This window comes from Peromyscus leucopus, chromosome 16_21, assembly GCF_004664715.2.
Source record: "Peromyscus leucopus breed LL Stock chromosome 16_21, UCI_PerLeu_2.1, whole genome shotgun sequence".
Lineage (NCBI taxonomy): Eukaryota > Metazoa > Chordata > Mammalia > Rodentia > Cricetidae > Peromyscus > Peromyscus leucopus.
This window is the reverse complement of record NC_051084.1, coordinates 13,945,059-13,967,236: the sequence shown is the minus strand read 5'-3', so window position 1 is coordinate 13,967,236 and position 22,178 is coordinate 13,945,059. Positions and strand designations below refer to the sequence as shown.

The window sequence follows — 22,178 nt, the reverse complement described above, 5'->3', positions numbered from 1 at the left end:
TGCCTGGTCTACCTACAAATAAAATATGGAATGACCTGTGTCTGAGGGCCTGTGGGAGCTCTCTCAGCTGTCTTAAGCTTGCTCTGCACACCAGTGACAGCTGTGTACGCCACCATGGGCAGGCCATCTTGTTTTCTGAGGGCTCTGGAAAGTCCACAGGAGCCCCCAGATGAAGATCCTGATGGAAAGGCTGCAGCTGCCTCTGCTACACCTCCCTACAAAACCACTTTCATGGTGGATAATTTCATTCTTTTATGAGGCTAAGAAGAGTCCTCCAAACACAGGTATTACTAAGGAACCCTCAAGAGTTGACCCACTTTGAATGACAGCAAGACAAGCAAGCACCCAGGTCCCTTCATCACCCATTTTATTAGATAGAGAACAGCGTTCCCTAGCATTCCAGGGTTGTACGATGTACAGCTCCTTTTCCACAATGTGATTTTATGTTCGCAAAGATACAAAAGGCAAAGCACCTAGTCAGCTGGCTCGGAGGGAGAATTGCAAATAACTTGCCTCTCCGTGCCTCAAAAGCCCAAGGGCTTTAGGGAAAACAGTCTCCACAGATGCTCTGAGATGAAGCATGACGACTGTCATGATCCTGAGTTACTTCTTGGAGATTTCCCTTTGGAGTAAAGGTAAGAAAAGAAGCTATTCGGCCATTGTAGCTTAGTGGTTCGGGGAGTTGGAAGTCACAAATAACAAAAATGCAAAACCATTCAAAGACAGCACAGCCTATAAAATAAACAATCAAACACCTAATGAGGTATCAGCGCACAGTTATTTCCAGATCATCACATGAAATATCAATGAGCATAATTTTTAAAAAAATCTAAAACTCAAAAATTGCCAGTTAATTACAAAAGGAGCATGTTTACATTTGCCCTACATAGAAATGAATGGAAAAGTTGTAATGAGGCACCTGATAAATTTCGGAAGGTAGAAAAATATGCATAGCCCACTAATGAGAAAAAGAGCCAAAATAAATAACTGCTTCTGACATCGAGATAGAGGAATTTGCGGAGTCTTTGGTACCCTATAAATCTAGATAATAAAATGTGAATACACTGTGCATTTTTATAGCTTCTGTCACCAAGATATCTACCCTCTTGGGAGAGATTTTACTTATTTTAAAGCATTTAATTCAGTGTGATTCCCCCACCACCACCTTCCGAGATTCAGAAACAAAGACCAAAGAGGAAGACCTGTGGTGCCCTTCTACAAATTTCTCTCCTTAGAGATTTATGGATGTGAACTTCAGAAGGCAGATCCTCATAAACAGGGGGCAATTCTTCACCACGGTCCATGACACCCATGGGACTATGGAGAAGCAAGATTACTGTTGAACGGCATGGCCAGGCAGATAAAGTGGTGATCCCTCTGGCTGGGAACATCCACACAGGCTGACTAAGCCACTGCTTTGTAGAGTCCTTCATTGTCTCATGGCTTCAACCATTGCCTCAGCACACCCCACATGGGACTCTAACTTCCCCTCACAAGCTGTCTCCTTCTCCAAGCCTATGTTATCTCCACCCTCCCCGGCTGGAGATGGCAGCAGCACCTAAGCTCACACCATTTTACACAGACCTTGAAGAGCTGGCACTTGCTGGGGTGGGAAACGAGAGGCTGTCCTTGGGAAACTGTGTCCCTTACCACTTACTGCCTCCTGGTGGCCGCTGGGGGACAACCAGGGAGCAGGAGGCAGAAGCTAACGGAAAAAAATAAAACATTATCCTTTAAAAGCAGGATACTCTGGGATAGGATTCTAGTCACCAGACATTCAGGGTTTAGAGAAAGAAAGAATTAGGCACAAAACAGTGACCAGGAAACCTTCCAAACACAGAGCTGTAGGACACAGCAGGAAATAGAAACAGGGCATGAAGCGCAGACAGGGGGGAACTAAGGATGGGAGAACCCCAAGGAGAACAAAATGGGAGGACAGGAATCCAGCCAGACCAGAGGAGCTAAGTGCATTAGTGTCACGGGCCAAAAGGCTTCTCCAGTTGGAAGAGTTGTCCATCAGTGGGAGAGACCCAGGGCTCTCTACCAGTTCCCTCAGAGTGTGAGAAAAGATTAAAAAGATCTTGGCACCATTTGGGGAGAAGCTAGCTTAGGCTTCCCGGAGTGAGCTGGCCAGAGGGCTTCCCACCCCCTCTCTACCACCCATCAGGAGCAATGAATGAACATAAGCCATAGAAGAAAGTTCTAGACTCAGGGAATCCTGTCAGATCTGTTTTATAACTTGCCCTGTCACTTCGGCCCATCCCACCACCATCCCTGATCCAGGCCTGCATCCACACATCCCTGGATTTATGCACCGGGTCTGGATCTCTAAGATGCTGTTTGAGGCTTCAGAGGTGCTCTAGATAAGGTTGGGGAGGTGAGAGAGATTGCATTGTGTTCTGCGTGCCCTGGACACTACTGACAAAGAGGGGGAGGGGTGTGCTGGAGTGGGGGAAGGGGGAGGCTGGGGGTTGGTGGTCATGGGTTCAGTTTGGGGCTTGAGTTACCTGACAGAAATCATACAAAAGCCTGTGGTGCGACTTTGTTACCCCCTTTCAGCTCCTGGTGCAGATAGGTAGGGGGTCCCCGGTTAACACTTTTGAAGCTCCCCCTGTCCCTCCCCAACTCCCATCACAGACAGGTTAGTGAAGTCCTCAGTCCTCACCAGAGGAGCCTCTCTGTGCAGTGGGTGGCGGTTAACCCAGAGGCTCAGTGACGCAGAGAAGCGGCAGTGGACACAGTCAACAAGCCCTAAAGCACACATCTGTATCACACCGTCTCCCTGAGACTCAGGAAACATCTGGGCAGAGGGGAGCGTGTAGCAGGAATCTTAAAAGTTCTTATTAATAAAATCAAACCTGAGGCCAGTTATTGGGGTCAATGCTGGTAGATCAGAGAGACAGAACAAGCCACAGCTATCTCACCTTGCCAATTCCTCAGCTGGTCCTGTTTCCTCAGACTGGAAGCTTCTGTGTCCTCATCCCGAATGAATCTCAGCTGAACTGTGCTGCTCGAAAGCCTGAAGCTTAACCAGCCAAATGCTGAACCAGCTAAACGCTTCTAGTTTCTGGTCCTCACGCCTTATATATCTTTCTGCTTTCTACCACCACTCTCTGGGATTAAAGGCTGGCTTTCTGGGATTAAAGGCATGTGTCACCATGCTTGGCTATTTCCAATGTGGCCTTGAACTCACAGAGATCCAGAGGGATTTCTATCTCTGGAATGCTAGGATTAAAGGTGTGAATGCCACCATTTTCTAGCCTTTGTATCTAGTGGCTGTCTGTTCTCTGACCCCAGATAAATTTATTAGAGTACACAATATTTTGGGGAACACAATACCACCACAGGAGTGGGCAGTCTGAAAGAGCCAGCCAGGGATGCCTGCTGTAAAAACAACGTCTTCTGGACACTATGGGGACACCGCACTCAAGAACTCATGGCAGCTGTGGGTCCCTACACAAGATCTGCCCAGGATCAAGCCAGTCAACACTGCAGCATGGATGGAGGGGATCATGAGGCCCCACCCACCCACAGCTAAAGAGCTCCCAGCTGATGGCTGCTGGGGGAGGGAAAGATCATTCTGGAGGGAGGGGTGGTGGTAAGCTGTCCACACTTCAGCGGGTGGCCCCACGCTCATGCACATACTAAAGCGCTAACTAGACTTAGTAGGTTCTATCAAGAAAGGGACATGGGAGGGAGACACAGTAGGAGGGCGTGGGAGGGACTGGACAGGAGAACAGATGGTTGACATGAGCAAAATACATTGTGTTCATGTATGAAATTCTGAAAGAATAAAGAAAGAAAGAAGATATGAGGTCATACCGTTACCAGAACACTACATTAAAGAATGACCATAATACTCATGCATTTTGCAAATTAGCCTGGTTCTTTGCCACAGTGTGCTTTTCCCATCAGTGACTGAGGACCTGTTGAGCTGAGTCCTGTGCAAGAAGAGCCCTGGTTTGTGGTGTGGTCTACACCTGCGTTAATGTCAAGTTGGCCCCCATGGTTTCTCTGGGGATACGCTGACTAACTGTAACAAAGTGGCTGGCCATAGTTGCCTGACAAATTATTTTAAGGGAGCTAGAATATTCCTTTTGGAGAGAGACTAGAGTGGCTGCAAGCTATTGGATTTCGGACCAAAGGCTCACAGAGCTAGAGGTATGCACACACTTCCACAATTAATTTACTGTACGTACTCGGCACTGTATGCACACATTCAAGCACAGACTACCTTGCAAAACTCCATGTAAGCAAACACAAAAATACAGATTCAACAGATGATTTTCTTTGATAATACAATTTATAAAACTCAACTGCAAATGGAAATAGATGTAACTAAACATGCCAAAGAAATAGCAACACTAAAAAGCACTGGGTGCTAATGGTTTCACAGGAGAACGCAACTCAATTTTTAAGCACAGAAATTGTTTGAAGGATTAGGAATACCCAGTATTTTATAAAGCAAACGTAACCACTGATTAACAATGAAACTGGATAAAGATCTCTCTCTCTCACACACACACACACACACACACACACACACACACACACACACACACAAGCTCTGGAGCAACATTATTTATGAGCCTCAGTGCAAATATCTTCCCAGTGAACTGTTGACAGTCTACCCACGTGAAAAGAACAAGAAAAGACAAGGAAAAAGTGGTAGTCAATTTCAAGACTGAATGGATAACTTGGATTAGAAGATCCATTATATATTATTTAGCAATTTGAAGGAAGGATAACCATGTGATATGTTCCATAGATACTGAAAGGTATTGAATAAAATTCAGGATCCAATATTAATAAACATGCAATGATATCTGGGAGAAATACCACGGGGAGGGATGCAATGAGGGTACCTGACCAGATAATAAAACATGAGAGTCTTTAAACAGACTATTACAGCAAAAGAAGTCCGGACACGGGCCCACACACCCGTCAAAGTTCTGCCCACATTGAGGGAAGCATCTCCATCACTGATAAAGGATTACCAGATTGCCATTTGGAAAAAGGGGAGGCTTCACCCATACTTGGATGCCACAAAAATTCTAGATGGCCTAAAGAGTTAAGTGTGAACTGTAAAACCAGGCGTACACTAGAAGAGGGATTGCTCACGTGTGACCTCATATGAGAACAGGCCTTGTTGCGATTACTGTAGACCCAGATGAGACAGCAGCGCAAGTCATCATTCGAGCACATGAAACAACAGTAAAACCAAATGACAAGCAACACTTCTGCCTTCAAAAGTAGGGCAAACACAAATGAAAGAACAGGAGATAGCATTGTCAACATATATCCCAGATAAAATTGTGTGTGTGTGTATATATATACATGCATGTACAATTTATATGTATTATATATGTATATATAATTATTTATTTATATATATGTATATATATATAATTAAGTCTTAAAAACAAAAAAAAAGCACTAAAATGGCTACTGGAGAAGAGTGGACAAGTTATACACCAACAATGCTTCGGTATAAGAAAGTTCACTCAAAATAAGAAAGTCTGTTCAAGTTTCATCTCCATGACAAAACGCTCTGACCAAAGGCAACTTAGGGGAGGAAAGGCCTTGCAGTTCCAGAACGCAGCCCATCACTGGTTGGCACATGGTGGTATATGGCTGCAATCCCAACACTTGGGAGATGGAAGTAGAAAGATCAGATATTCAAGGCCATCCTCAGCAATAGAGCAAGTTCAAGGTCAGCCTGAGCTACACAAGACCCTGCTCAAAAAAAAAAAAAAAAAAAATCCAATACTGGGAACTGAACCCAGAACTTGGTGCATGCTAGGAAGGTATTTATCAGAACTGTATCCCCAGCCTACATAGCAGTATCTCTTATTACACAATTATAATTGCATGGAGTTCTATCCACTATTTTTCTTCCTACCCATGGAAAACCATCCCATTCTATGGATTAGCCCTACTGACCAGACTCCTTAGAATCTAGAAGGACTCAGCATTACTGACTCAACCATCCAAAGTCTTCTGAGCACCAGGCACGACTATAGCCATGAAGGTACAGGAGTGAAAATGGACACAGGTTTTGCATCCAATTTATATTTTAACTAGTGGCTGATAAATAAAAGCAAATACATAATGAGAATAGACTATGTCTGTGGCTGATACAAGAAAAAGTTGGTCAGGGGGTAGGGTCTGGAGTGGGGCTTCAAAACGGGTTGCCATTTGTACTTAGGGTGACTATGGGGAGGCATCATTGAAAACATGACATGTAAGTAAGGACCGGAAGAGGTAAAAGAGAGCCACAGTGACATTTCAGGGTGTGTGTGTTGGGGGGGCGGGGGGAGTGTGTTCCAGGAAGTGCAAGTGTGAGGCTTGTGGTCTAAGCAACAGGAAGTTATAGAGAGCTAGAGTTGAGCTAGAAGGAGGGATAGAAGGAGGGAGGGATGGAGACTGAACAGAGGTCTGGGTTATAAGTATGAAGGGCACCTTTGACCTTGACCCAAGACGAGGCAGGAGCTCAGGAGGGCTCTGAGCAGAAGATCTGTGTAGTGTGACTCACATTTTTAAAGCCTCGGACCAAGCAAAACCACTTCCTTGGGCTCCCTCTCTCACTGTTTGCTCTCAAACTGACCCCCCAAGAAGCCCTTTCTACGGCTTCGCTCTGCTTGCATTTCAGCTCACTGAACAGAGCCTGCCAGGGCAGCAGTCCAGAGGCAACACCCAAGCACTATCATGCTCCATCACAGGGCCTCAAGTGAGCATTACCCATCCATGGGCTGGGACAGCTTCTCAGAAGGTGGAAAGCGTCCCAGGCCAGATGGGAGGGTACAGAGGAGGTGAGCCCAGTGTGGGTACAGAATCTCATGCCAGGGAGTTAGGCTGTGTCTGGGTGGGAAGACAATGCACTTGTAAGAACAAAGTACTGAAAAGGGGGAGTGCCTGGGCCTGACCAAAGAGTTCTTAAAATTACAGCCATGGCTGAGGGACTGGGAGCCGGGTAAGCATGCCCCTCTTCCTAGCTAGCTCCAGTGTACCACAGAGGCCACATCTTACAAAGGAATGACTCACCTGGGCCAATTGAGTCAGCGGGTGGAGCAGGGTGGGCATTTCTACGGCTTTGAGGGATCAGGGACCTCACACTGAGCTCTGGGGTATGTGCCCATGAGGGGCTCATGACCATAAGGTTGTAGGTGAACAAGCATAAGAAGAGATAGGTGACCACCATAGAAAGGGTCAGACAGGACTCTAACTGTATGTGCCTTGTCCTTTCATATGTGTCTATGTGCGGGTATGTGCACATGAGTGCAGCTGCCCGAGAGGGCCAGAAGTGGGAGCCAGACATCCTGGAGCTGAAGTTACAGTGGTTGTGAGCCACTGGACATGGGTGCTGGGAACTGAACTTGGGTCCTCTATAAGAGCGGCAAGCACTTTGAACCACGGAGTCACCTAGCCCCAAGTGGTATGTTTCTAATGGATAGTTGGAGAAAGAGATAAGGAGCCGGGAGATGACTATCAGTGGAGCGCATCAATTAAAATAAAAACATAACTGGTTTTATGACAGGACAGAGAAGTAATCATCGCATAAATTACAGCTTTCGGGTTGTCATAAACGCCAGGCCATCGGGATTTAGTGAGGGGAGGGCAGGCTGAGCTGTGACAGAGTTGTAATTGGAAGACAGGAAGCAACACTATTTTTCACAGTAAAATAAAAAGAAGGGAAAGGAGAGAGATTAGGGGAGAAAATGAAATGCATAGTCTTTGCCAGGCTGAGTTACAAATGACACCTGCAAATTAAAATAAAGAAAAAATAATGCCAAGAACTTACGTGATGTCAGCATTAGGGTGGAGCCCAAAGACTTCCGGATTATCTAGGGATGGCAGAGACTGGATGTACTCAAAATACTGGTCCAAGGTTTTACACACGGGGATTTTATACCCGGTGTAAAAACAGAATGAGGGCTCAAACATCTTCTCACTGAACCAGACCTGTGTGGGAGCGAGAAAAAATAAAACTGATGAAAAGGCCCAAGATTGGAAGAAGGGGGCTTATTTCCATTTTAATAGTGTTTCTTTCTTTTTCCTCTCTCTCTTTCTTTTTTACTGTTGGTTTTGAAAGCATCTTAACAAAACTATCAACAGAATAATTATCACCTATAGGAAGGAAAAAGATAATCCACCAAAGAGAGGCTGCACAGAGACAATTGGGCAGGACTCTGGTTGGCACCCAAGAGGAGATCCGGCCAAAGTACGGAGGGTGGAACATGGTTGGAAGTAGGCTCAGTGCTTAGCATGAAGGAAGCCCTGAGTTCGATCCTCAGTATTGAAAAAAAAAAAAAAAAATGGCAGAGGGAACTGGATGGGATGTAGCTCAGTTCCTGTGTAGCATGCACAAAGGCCTGGGTTCCATCTCCTGCGTGGCTTATACCAGCTTATGTGTGGCACTGCACTCCCATAATCACAGTTCTTGGGAGGTAGAGTCAGGAAGGTCAGAGGTTCAAGGTCATGCTGAACTCCGTGGTGAATTCACGTCATATTACATTGGAGTAATTTGGTTACCTTGGGTCCGCCTGCAGCCATGAAGGCCCCTGAGCATCTTCTTGGCCTCACATCTCCCCGGGCAAGGCTCTTCCTCAGGGCCGGAATTACAGAGTTTCACTCACAGACACCAAGCCCTAACAATGCAGCCACAAAAACTGCTCAGCACCCGCCCGCCCTCCCACGCTGAGCTCCCTTGGTTAATTAAGTTCTGTCCCTAGCCACCAGAAGCAAGTGCATCTGCGGCCCAGCCTCCAAGTGGTTGCTAGCCTGAAGGCACCCTTTCTCACCCCCTATGAACTGATTGATCATCTGTAACAAAAACAGGGAGAGAACAAACATACACTCGGGTGTGAACAGGCTTCTTTTGAAAAGGTGGGAAAAAGAGATGTTGAATGCCTGAGCTGGTTTGAGGCGACAACGTCTACCTAACAGGGTGATTTTCCTAGCAGGGAGGGAGGGGAGGGGAGGGGACAGGAATGACAGCCAGGCTAGGGTGGGGGAGACGGGACTGTGCCTTGCCCGTTCTGCCCCGCTGTTTCTGGCAGGGTCCCTCCCGTTTGCAGGTCCTTTTAGACGCAGTGATTATCCTGAAATACTGTGCCCTGGTTTTTCTTCGTGGCTCTATTTGCTTCAGTTCCACTTTATTCAGCGCAGGGTACAGAGCTCGGATCCAGAACAGAACGCAAAGGAGAGAGACACACAGTCCTTTCTCTCAAGGAGCTCATGACCCGGGAGAGGGGCAAGCCAGTTATGAAACAGCCTCCCTAATATGAGGCACACGGAGGAAAGAGCCAGAAGGGCATGAAAACCAGCAAAGGGCACAGAGGGCTGGAGGCAGGATGGCCCGGTGGGTATCAGGGAAGGACTGAGCAAGGATGAGATTTTTTTTTCTTTAAGAGTTTCCAAGGAGAGGATTTTTTTTTTCTCAAGAGCACTTAGGACTTGGGGGGGGACGGGGGGGGGGGACGGACACCACTAGTGAAGACACAGAATGTCAGACGCCAAAGTGTGAGGTGGGCTGACAGAAGTCATCAGAAGTCATGAAGCCGGGAGTAAATAAATTATTGCCGGGAGGGAGAAGGAAGGGAAAGCCAGGGGAGTTCTGTGATGGATGACTGGACGTGGGGTTGGTGAGCAGCGTTTAATCCAAGAGTTAGGGAGCTATCTCAAGTTATTAAAGAAAGTGGCGCTGCACGTACAGTCGTCATGAAGACAAACGAGCAGTTTAGCGATGTCGTGGGTGGCTTAGGTCGCGGGAACACATCCCCGGAGGAAGGCTTTGGGTCCCTGGCACATTTGTTATCTAACAAATGACCGCACCAAGTGGCCAAGTGACATGTAGCTACAGAAGCCCTGCAACTTTCCCTATACCTACCCAAACATGCGGAGGTGACGCCGAGGTTACTAATAAAGAACGGAATAGGAGATCCACATGGAATTGTCCTTACTCTCTTTTTCTGCTGTCGTGATGAAACACCCTGACCAAAAGCAACGTGGGGGAAGAAGGGTTTGTTTTGGCTTAACGTTCCAAAGAGGGACGGAGTCCATGATGGCTGGAGAAGCCACAGTAGCAGGAGGCATGAGGTTGGCATGGTTGCCAGGAAGCAGAGAGATCACACTCCATCCACACACAGGAAGCGGAAAGAGAGGGACGGGGAGGCACAGACAGAGAACAGGAAGTGGGGCCGGGCGATATACCCTCCCAGCCCACCCCAGTGATACATTTCCTCTAGCAAAGTTGTGTCTTCTAAAGGTTTTGTAACTAAATAAAAATCATTTCCTGGGGAACCACGTATACAAATCTCCAAGCCCGTGGGGACATTTCTCCTCCAACCCATCACAGACTTGGGCAGGCGCAAAGGAAAGCAGCCGCTGTCATCTGGGTCTAGAAGGACCACAGCCCATGGCACCGCTGGGAAGTGGTGGGGGCCTTTAAAAGACGTGGCTGAGCAGGAGAGCTACGTGGCCTGTGCTCCCGAGGGGACAGCCGGAATAAGTCTGAGCTTAACAGAGGAGTAAGTGAGAGGGATTTAAGAAAAGATGAAAGGGCGGGGGGACAAGGGACAGAGAGGCAGGAGGAGGATGGAGGTTGCAGAGGGGGGAAGACAGAGAGCAGCTGTGAGTGACGAAGGGGGAGAGACTGGCAGAGGTCAGAAAGCCACAGATTCCGAGTCCTCAAGTGCAGAGGGCTGCCGATCAGAGCTACAAGCGTGGGACAACAGGACAGTAAATGCAGAGGAGAGCTCAGAGGAGCTAGGACCAGGTGGGGCAGAAGCTATGGTCATCGGGAGTAACCACCCCACTGGGGGTGGGAAAGGGAGCCTCGTGCCCAGACCGGCAAGTCTTACGTGACTGAGACACAGCTCCACTGTATTTCTGCAGGCCAGCCCACACGCAGGGAGGCGGAATCTTGGGGAGAGAGCTGACATCTAAGTTAGTAGTCCTCTGTGGCCCTGAGTGTCCTATGTCAGGGTACGGACAGGTGGCTGGAGGAGAAGGGGGCTGAGCTACTAGCAACTGTCCTCTACTTGAGCTCCTGGATCAGCCATCCACCTGTTCAGGGGTCATGGTGGCTCTCAGCTACGTCTGGAGCTAGGCTCTAGAAAGCATGGAGGGTTGCTCTTCAACAATCTTCCATTTGCCAGCCGACCAAATGTCCTAGTCACCCGTGGGCAAGGCAGTCCCCACGGATACGAAGACAAAGGAAGGCAGGGGGGTGGCCACAAAGGGACTCTTCTTGATCTTGAAGTTTAAGACGGCCAACGCGGGATTTTGAGAAAAGCTGATATGTACGTGCTGAACTTTTTAACAGGCCTAATTTTCAGGGTGTGTTCTGACGTCAACACCTCAGTCCAGTGGACTCCATCTTAGACCTTAGAGCTGAGACGACACACCACCCGCCATCAACCAAGGCACACGAGTGTGTTCAGAACACTGCAGGTGCCCCCTGGAGTAGGAACACGTGGCTCTTTCCAAGGGGCTTGCAGTCCAGTGTGGGTGCTGGAGGAAATCTACAGGGGTCTCATTTCTCTTCCCTCGTTCTTCTAGACAACTACAAACACCTTCTCCTCCCTCTTCAAACATCCCAAGACTTCCTGTTGCCACCCTGTAGCTGAGACCCTCACTTCTTATTCACTCGGAATACAGATGAAGTCAGAGGAAAATACCCTCATATCCCCCATTATACCCAGCAGTCCCTTCCATCTGCACTCACCCCTGCCCCAAGAAATGGAATTCCTTCCTTCTATCAGGAGTGGGGCAGGGGAACATGAGGACAACATGCAAACCAACAGGCACATGTATTTTTTTTTTTAACTCTTTTGGGGGACCCACCACCTAGCTCTCAAATAAATCATACATGGAGGCTTATTCTTACTTATAAATGCCCGGCCTTAACTTGGCTTGTTGTTAGTCTGCTTTACTTAACTTGAAATGACCCCATCTACCTTTTGTCTCTTGGCTTTTCCTTTTCTATTCCTGTATACCTGCCTTTGTTCCTTACTCTGTGGCCCGCTGTGTAGCTGGGTGGCTGGGCCCTGGAGTCCTCCTCCTTCTCTGGCTACTTCTTTCTTTTTCTTTCTCCCAGAGTTCTCCTTCTACATATTCTCTCTCCTGCCAGCCCCGCCTATCCTTTCTCCTGCCTCACTACTGGATGTTCAACTTTTCATTAGACTATCAGGTGTTTTAGACAGGCACAGTAACACAGCTTCACAGAGTTAGACAAATGCAACATAAACAAAAGTAACACACCTTAAAATAATATTGTACAGCACACATGTATGTGTGGATCAATATAGGTATTGATTGCAAAATCTATTACAGTGAGTAATGTAGGTGTGGGGTAAACACAGCGAGCCCACATACCTCACACAAATATGGACAATTTCTGTCAGAAGGCCTACAGTGAATTCCTATGAGGAGGGGCTGGGAGCATAGCCCAGGGTTCAACTCCAAGCCTGAAGTAGGGAACCTGCGAGTAAATATATCATGTGGTATGTTATAGTAGGTATTCATTCCACCTATGACTTTGGGGTACCAGCCTCTAGGGCACAGCCTCTTGGCTAGCTTAAGACCTGGGGCACAGTCGCGGGTCACTTCTCTCTCATGCACTCTTGGATGGTGGAGACCTAGTGTGGAAGCGTGAAGTAGTGTGGGATCGGTTCTCAGTCTTCCAGGACTCTGAGACTGAATCTGCCTTACCCTGTATTAGTGAGTTTTCCCCCCAATATAATCCTTTAATAAATAGTTCCTTATCAGCTTTCTGCATATTTTCTGCATTAGTATGTTCATGTTTTATACACTTAAAAATATTGTACAGAGGAACTGGGGGATGTGGCTCAGTGGTTAAGAGCACTTGCTACTCTTCCAGAGGACCTCAAATCACTTCCTAGCACCCACAATTACGAGGCTCAAAACTGCTTGTAACTCTAGCTCCATGGGATCAAGTGTACAACTGCCCCTAACCCCAGTTCCAGGGGATCTCATGCCCTCTTCCAGCCTCCTTGATCACTGCATTCACATGCACAAACTCAAAACACACACACACACATGCACAAACTCAAAACACACACACACACACACACACACACACACACACACACACACACACACTTAAAAGGAAAATCAAGGGGCTGGAGAGATAGGTCCGCTGCAAAAATCACTTGATACTCCTGCAGAGGACCCTGATTTTGTTCCTAGCACCCACAGCATGGCTCACAACTGCCTTCAATGCCAGTTCCTGGGGATCCAACTCCTCAACTCCAAGGGCTCCTGCACCACATGCGTGCCCATGAGGTGAGAAGAGGGCACCAGATCCCTTGGAACTGAAGTTAGGGACAGTTGTGAGCCACCATGTGGGTGTTGGGAAAGAACCTGGGCTTCTGCAAAAGCAACATGTGCTCATAACCACTGAGTCATCTCTCCATCCCCTTATATACCCATAATTTAAAAAATAAAAGTATGTCCGAAAATCCTCCAATTTTAGGTACTTCTACAGTCATTGACTAAGACATATTTTTCCTTTGAATTTCAGTCACAGTTAAGTTTTTCACATACCATATTTATTATGTTCACACATTAGTCCCTTTTTATTTCAGTTTTTCCCCATTCAGCTCTGATACACACCTACAGTCTTCTTTCTGTGAGTATTTAAATGTATTTAATGTATGTATTTCTCCCTGTGAAATATACACAGCTTACTTTATAGATCTCATTTTATATTTTTGTCCAGCTTCACTGGACAAATGTTTTTGCAATCTCTGCAGGATATCACATAGACCATGTCTTCTGTGGTATATACCACAGTGTGGTATACATCAGTGACTCATCTCTTTCCCCATGATGAATACAGAAGCTGCCTCTCAACACCTCAAACTATGCTACAGATGATATGTGTTCTGAGAACACATCTGGAACTTGTACTCAGGAGCAGTATTCCGGTCTGGACAGCAGTCACATCCTGGAGCTGAGAAAAACAAGAGCTGCTAGCTTGTGCCCCCAAAGGGTGAGCAACAGAAGCTACTGTGCTGAGTCATTACATCTCAGGGTCTTGGGATGCTGGGAGGCACCATCTTATCCTTCAGGCCTCAGGCACTCACTTCTCCAGCTGGCTAAAGCACTGGCTACTGTGCTACAGTACAGACTCTTCCTAGGAACTGCTCTGGCAGATGGGAGCGGCCTCAGATAAGGTCATCCGTGGGAGAATAGGGAAGGAATGGGGAACCTGAACAGAGAGGATCATGTCAGAGTCTCTCTCCAGAAAAAACAGCCTGTGATGACTGCCTGCACCTACCACACATGATGTCACCATGGACATTTTGGTACTTACACATTTGCGGGCCTTTCTTTGAAATATTCTGACATGGATTATGCTCAGGTACTAGTTTTCCGCCAGTATCACCAGACTGCACTCTGAGAGGTCTGTCATATTTAACTTCTCAGCACTCATGTTCCTACCTTATACATCCTTGCCAACACTTACTATTTGCCACGTGCAACTTAATTAAAGGGTTAAAACAAAAAAAAATTGGATATCTGGTCTACCTCCACTTTACCAAATTATCCCAATACTTTGTAGGCTTTGTTGTAAACTTTTTTCTATCTTTTTATGTTTTCTTCTTTCCTTTTGTTGAACATAGATTCTTTTCTCACACATTATATCCTAATTATAGTACACACACACACACACACACTCCCCTACTTTTTCCCCACTTACCCTACCTTCCAGACCCACTCCCTTTCTGCCTCTCATTAGAAAAGAACAGCTTCTAAGAGATAGATTTGTTGTGATCTCAATTATGTTATGCCAAACAGAAAGAGAGGGAGGGGGCAGGAAGAGGAGAGGAAGGAGGAAGAGTAGAGGGAGAAAATTTGCTGAAGCAGAATTACTAACAGAATTCCTAATATAAAGAATTCAACAACTGTTAAATCGTCACATAATCTGATTTTTCCCATAGGTAAATGCATATTGTTTCTTTAATACACAGAAATATTTAAGAAGAGTCTGTGTCCAGTGGGTGGTGATTTATGTTATTTATCCTTCGTGGTAAAGTCATTGCTGCCAATGAACAATATCCTCTAGAAAATACTTATTCACAGAATTTATGTGGAGTTTTTTGGGAAAACCCCTACCACCCCATCCACTTTCAATAGTTTATTCTAACAGAAAAGATGACAACATGGACGGTATAGTGCCTTCCCCCAAGCTCTTATTTTCAGCCTTGGAGTCACACCGTGTCTTGCACTCGAGAGGAAGAGGCACAGAGATATGGGCAGTGTTTTCTTGGCAGGTTCTGGAGAACTGAGACCATGAAGCAGGGGCCGTGGGAAGATGGGGTATGAGAACCTTTGGGAGCTCCATGGAATGGGTGATGGTTAGTTTACTGCTATGTGTGAGGGCAGTATAGTAAAAAGAAGGGATGCTTGGCTAATTCTACCTATAAGCACCCCTCCTTTATACCCCACCTCAGATTTGTCATGCCCATTGCAAACAAAAAGTATTCCTCAGATGGAGGGATGGTTCAGTGGTAAAGAGCAAGTCTTGCTCTTGAAGAAGACTGGAGCTTGGTTCCCAACACACACACACACACACACACACACACACACACACACACACACAGCCTGCAACTCCAGGTCTAGGGCATATGACACCCTCTTCTGGTCCTCATGGGTACTGGCACTCACATGCGCATAGTCACATGCACATATTCATAATTTAAAATAAAATGCATACTTTTTTTTTTAAAGGAAAACACCGCAGAATTTATCTCCACACGTTTTCCCCCCCAGAACTGACTTACTCTGGCAAAGCAGTTAAGCAGCCGTTTGTCAAAATCATCTGTCACTCTGCCTCCATACTGTACTTCTCCAATCATATACCGGACCGTACTCCACGATACACCCTGTATTATAAACAAGGTAGAATTATCCACTGCCAGAGAGAACACTCGGGGCCTAGAACTTTAGGAAAGTTCTGGAAAAGAGAATGAATGCCGGCTAGGCTATTGTCCCAGTTAACATTATCAACTTGACACAGGCTACAAGTACCTGGAGGGGGAAAAAGTCTCAATTGAGTAATCGTCTTTCCCGAGTTGGTCTGTGGGCATTTCTATGGGGGACCACCATAGGTGGTGATGTTTCCTACACAGGGATCCCTAGGCTGTGTGAGAAAGTCAGCGAGACATGAGCTGAGTGAGTGAGCCAGCAAGCAGTGTTCCAACACAGTTCCTGCCTCCAGGTTCCTGCCGGGACATCCGCCAACGATGAACGGTGACCTGCAAGTGTAAACCAAGGAAGCCTCCTTCCCTCTGCAAGTCGCTTCCAGTAAGAGCGTTTTATCACAGCCGCTGAATGAAACTCAAACGGCTGCATCGAAAATTATTCTTTATCTCATACGAATAACTCACTACCATGTGGCTAGACCCGCTCCAGTTCATTCACCCAAAAAAAAAAATCGACAATAGTAAGCATCGGAAGAGAAGGTGACTGTAGATTATGTCAAACAGAAATATAAGACAGTGCTGTCCTCTCCTTGATTGTGATCACCAGTAAGTCTCATTACAGTAAACGCCACTCTGTGACAGAGGGGCAGGGGTGGTGCCTAATGAAGAGAGGAGCAGGACCAAGGATGGGGAGCTTTAATGTTCTTTCCTAGCAATAGATTTTTCCAGAACCAGCAGGAGAACAAATAGGAAAATATTTATTCCCAAGACTTTTCCACAATGCAATCCTGGGCTGTCTCATTCTGTAAGTGAAAACCGTACCAATGTAGTCATTAATTTCTTAGCAATCTTATACTAGCAATATAATTCTGCTATTCATAGATATTAAAAAAAACGAAACAAAGCAACTCAGTGTATTTGGAGTCAAGGAAAAGTGAGGATGCGTCCAGATTTAGGATTCTTATTTTTATTTACTTATTGGTTAAACTTGTATTTTTCAGCGTGGTTGCCTTTCAGAGCAACCATTTCAAGGCAGCTATTATTTGTATAGGCTGACATGATAAATAACTGCAGAATATGATCCTATACAATATAATTTTTCACCACACTGCCACAGTCTTAATTTACTGTCCTTTTGCCATTTCAGGAGAAAGTGACAGTTTGGTTGTAACTTCTGCCCACCCCAGGTGAACATTCATCATGGCTCACCAGAATCCTAATGCTACCACGGTGTCTATAGTAATCTGGAAGAGTCCTACTATGGGCAGGGAGACAGAGAGACAGAGAGACAGTGGTCTCTATGAGCCTCTATTCTGCACTAATTCTTCTCTTCCTCAAAGATGCTACCATTACTTTATGGAGGAGGAAATGGGTCGAAAGGCTCACTGACTTAACTATGAGCCTGAAAAAGTAGATTTCCAACCCTTCGCAGCCTGTGAGTAGAGACCAGGCTTTCGCTCCCAGCTACGTGACCTCGAGGAAGCCACCCATCAGTTAAGTGGGAATACTGGTGACACCTTCTATGTCAACTTCATGATGGTATGGGCAAAAATGCATACCTAAGCACCATGGAGACTGGGAAGTCTACACCATGATGATTAGCAACTAGAAGTGACCACAGGGGATGAGGTATGGCTCAGTGGTAGAGAAACTGTCTAGCATGTGCAAGGCTATAAGTTCAATCCCCAGTACTGCCAAAAAGTTTTTTAGTTGCTATTTATATATTTATATGCTTGAACTTAAAAATTAAGACATGAGCTAAGTTCTTGGGGCTCAGCATGTAAAAGCACTTGGTATCCAGCCTGAAGACACAAGTGCCTATTCCTGGACCCACAAGTTAAAAAGTCCTCTGGCCTACGTGTGTGTGCCATGGTGCATGAATGCCTGTACTCATACACGTACATCACAAATACACAATCCACAAACAAACAAATAAATGTAACAAGTCAAGAAAAGAAGTGACTTCATGGTTGGGAACGTAGTCTGGTGACAGCATTGTTGAGCATGTATGAAGCCCTGGGTTCAATCTCTAGTACCACCACAAAATATAGCAGAGGGGTCGGAGGATGGAGAGATGGCTCAACTGTTACAAGCACTGGATGCTCTTGCAGAGGACGCAGATTTGATTCCCAGCACCCACATGGTGACTCAACCAGCTGTAACTCCGAGTCCAGGGGATCTGATGCCCTCTTCTGGCTTCCAAGGGTACTGCACACACATGGTGCACTACTCATACTTGAGTACACACACACATAAGTAAATACATAAATAAACCTTTTTTTTTTTAATGGTGAAAGGGGACTTAAGATTTAAAAAAAAGGAACTGCCTCATCGGCTAGCAGGAGGAAGATCAAAGAAGGCAGGCCTGACTGAGGTCATCCCACTTCTTGTGGGGCCCAGGAGTGGCAATAGGGACATGTCTGTATTTTTGCAGCACAGTTTCATCATTATACTGACAGGCACCTTCAGGGGAGGGAAACAAGATGTGAGTATGTTGGTTAGGGGAGGAGAGAGTGAGTGGACCAGCTGATTAGAGTACTGTACTCGTCCCTCTGGAAGAAGTTCCCAGAACTAGAGACCTCAGCTAGTTCATTCCATGTCATAGGCTGTAACAATAAACTAGAAAACAGACAAACAAAAGCCCAACAATTGCACTCACCTTTTTAATATCACACTCATCGAGGTGGTTTTGAATGAACTGGACACTGGCTGAGAAGTCAGCAGAATTGAATTCATAGGGAATATTCCACCCCAAGGGACCAAATTTTCGTCGCTCCTTAAAAAGAGTAAAGAAAGTCAGTGTCAACTGGGATCCCCCCCCCCCTTTTTTTTTGTTTTAGTTTTTGGTTTTTTGAGACAGGGTTTCTCTGTGTGGCTTTGGAGCCTGTCCTGGAACTCACTATGTAGACCAGGCTGGCCTCAAACTCACAGATATCCACCTGCCTCTGCCTCCCGAGTGCTGGGATTAAAGGCGTGCGCCACCGCCTGGCTTCAGCTGGGATTTTTTTCCTTCATGGTTTATTTTTATTTCATGTGCATTGGTGTTTTGCCTGCATATATGTCTGTGTGAAGGTGTCGGATCCCCTGGAATTGGAGCTACAGACAGCCATGAGCTGCCAAATGTGTTCCCAACCACTGAGCCAAACACTGTATATACCTGGACCCTTGTTTGTGGAGCTGGGGACTCAAACCTGGGACCCTTGGGCATGGGAGGCAAGCACTGTACCACTGGACTACAGCCCCTGCCAACCCCTCTATTACTGCTAGCGTAATAAAGTTTAAGAAAAACCGAAAGCGTCATTACTAAGGCAAGTTGACACTGTGTGAAAAGAACAGTAGGGGGTCAGTGAGATGATGGCCCCATGGGGAAAGGGGCTTGTCTACAAGCCTGATGGCCTGAGTTCCATTCTACCGCGGCACTGGCACTCACTCGAGTGTGCGAATGTGTATATATACACACACACTCACACACTCAAAGAATAAAAATGCTTTTAAAACTACAAATTAAAAAGTATTAAAGGGCAGCACCTGGTTGGGCGAGGTGGTCCCAGCACTTGGGAGGCTAAAACAGAAGGGTTGTGACTTCAAGTTCAGCCTACACAGCAAGACCTTGTCTCAAAACAAAAAACAAAAATAAGCAATATGTGTAATTTGAGATATAGTAACCATTAAATATTATTTATGGCTATAGCTAATGATTTACAAACAATTTCCAAATATTTGTCAAGTTGTAGTTATCGGGTTTGGGGGGAATGTTGTTGTTTTATTTTTTGTTTTGTTTAAGTCTAGTAGGTTGTCATGGTAGCACAAGCCTGTAATCTTAGTTGGAAGATGGAGGCAGGAAGAATCAGAAGTTCAAGGTGATCCTTGGCTACACAGTAAGTTCAAGGGCAGCCTGGGCTACAGGAGATCTGTCTGGAACAAAGAAAAACTTGTCAGGGTCTCCATTGACAACTCCTCAGGGAACTGCAGGAGATTCTTAATGAATGCCTGTTGGATTTGTTGCTATTCTAAGTCTGCCTCCTGAGAGTCTGGGAAGTCAAATGTAGGGGCTGAGATCTTTCAAGATGAAGAACTCAAGCATTCATGAACATGACTCCCTGCCAGTTTCGCTCTGTAATTTGTCCATCTCGGGTTCTGAAAACTAAGACTTTCTATTGTACACAGCTGTCTTCAAACTCCCACACCACTGTCACTGCCTAACTAAGTGAGAGCTGGAAGACACCTACGGAACCACGGCTGTTCAAAGTTGCCAAATCACCCATGCACCATCAGACCGGACTCAGTTCAAAAGATGGAGCTCCTCCGATATTCTGGAGACTACTGTGTGTCACTCTGTGTCCATGTGAATGTGTGGAGGCCAGAGGACAACCTCAGGAAGGCTGTCTACCTCCTTAGAGATGGGTCTTTCCTTGACCCAGAGATCACCAACTAGGCTAGACAGGTTGACCAGCAAGCCCTAGGAATCCTCCTGCCTCCACCTCTCCAGAGTGGAGATTACAAGCACATGTCCCCATGCCTAGGACTTGAACATGGGTCCTAGGGATTAAACTTAGATCTTCAAACTTGCAAAGTAAGTGCTTTGCTGACTGAGCCATCTCCACCCCAGAGCCCCGGAGGCCCTTTTGAAGGCATATAAATTGTAGCCCAAATAACTCCCAGTCCTGTAAATCCATAAAGTCATACAGATAAGTACAGTTTCTATGCTATCAGCTACCCCTGCCTGGCACATGGGAATCTTTAAGGAGAGTCTTGTACATCCTCTGGAGCCTCAATACTAGTGTCTAGATTAAGAATCTACATGGGCAGCAATTTGGCTTCTCTGAATACATACTAACTCTTCTTTCTCTCCTCTGCCTTCTCCAACACATTTGAGGGTACACACATGCACCCTGGCATACACACACACACACACACACACACACACACACACACACACACATATTGAAGTCTTCCTAAGCCATTTCTTCTTACTGCTGCTGTTTCAAGCCTCACTTACTGCGCAAGCCCACCTTTTGAGGGAATCTATTAGCTAGGATAAAATCATGAACAAGTTATAGAAGAAATTCTGCAAGCCAGGAGGTTTTAATCGCTGAATTTGAAGGTATGCTTTTAAACTATTAACGAAATCATTAGCATTACATAGATCCAGTTGTTCTGACCCTCAGGGAGAAGAAGAAAGGCCAGAAAACAAAGAAATTCAGAGCCCTCTCAAAAAACGGGAAGGTGTGCCCATTACTTCTTGACCTGCACTCCTTGGCTTTGGTTGTCACGTTAATGTGACTCTGGTCCCCATCACTTAACTAATTGATTAAAGAAGGACAACCAGCCCAAGAAAAAGAGTTTCTACACAGAAAAAAAGACATGAGCAGAGCAAACAGCCAGCCTACAGAATGGGGGAGAGCTTTTGCCTGCTATACTTCAGACGGGGGGGGGGGGGTTAGTATAGAGAATATACAAAGAACTACAAAAATTTAACACCAAAAGAAATTTCTGCCAGTTAATAAATGGACTATTAAAATAAACAGACAGATCTCAAAAGAAGAAACACAAAATGTTCAACATCCCTAGCCATCAGGGCAACACAAATTAAAACTATTTTGAGATTCCATTCCCCACCCCCTGTCGGAGCGGTGATTGTCAAGAAAACAGACAACAAACGCTGGTGAGGGTGTAAGGAAAGAGGAGCTCATACCAGTGAAGCCACTATGGAAACCAGGCCACACCACTCCTGGGCATCACCTGAAGGACTCTGTTTCCTGCCACAGAGATACCTGCACATCCACGTTCATTCTTGCTCTCCTCACAATAGCTAGTAAGTGGAGGCAGCATGGATGTCCATCAGCAGAGGGATGGATACTGGAAAATGTGGCATCTACCTAACGGGATTTTATTCAGCCTTCAAGGAGAAAAGAAAATCATGAAGTCTTCAGGAAAACAAGTGTACCTGGAAAGTTTACTATTAAGTTAGGTACCTTAGCTCCAGGGAGACAAATATGACACATCCTCTCTCATGTATGTACAGACCCTGGCTTTTGTTTCACACACACATATATAAACATACATACATACATACATACATGTTTAAGTGGGTGTGAGTGTGCATACAGGCTATGAAACTAAAGGAGATACAAGAGGGGATAGAGAGGTGTTGAAAAGGGAGTTGTGGGAGGACAGGGGTCACGTGACAGGAAAGCAAAGGCGGGGCTACTGGGGATAGACGGT

General features: G+C 45.9%; 1 protein-coding gene across 1 annotated transcript in view; it reads right to left on the bottom strand.

Annotated features, from left to right (window-relative positions):
- The window catches only part of Dnah8 (dynein axonemal heavy chain 8), a 233,474-nt gene that overhangs the window by 31,345 nt on the left and 179,951 nt on the right, over positions 1–22,178 (bottom strand). Inside the window, exons 85-87 of the mRNA XM_028885049.2 lie at positions 18,613–18,729; positions 15,813–15,914; positions 7,802–7,962 (exon numbers count right to left, since the gene is read on the bottom strand). Of these exons, the coding sequence (XP_028740882.1) occupies positions 7,802–7,962; positions 15,813–15,914; positions 18,613–18,729 (380 nt within the window). The remainder of the gene's footprint in view (positions 1–7,801; positions 7,963–15,812; positions 15,915–18,612; positions 18,730–22,178) is intronic.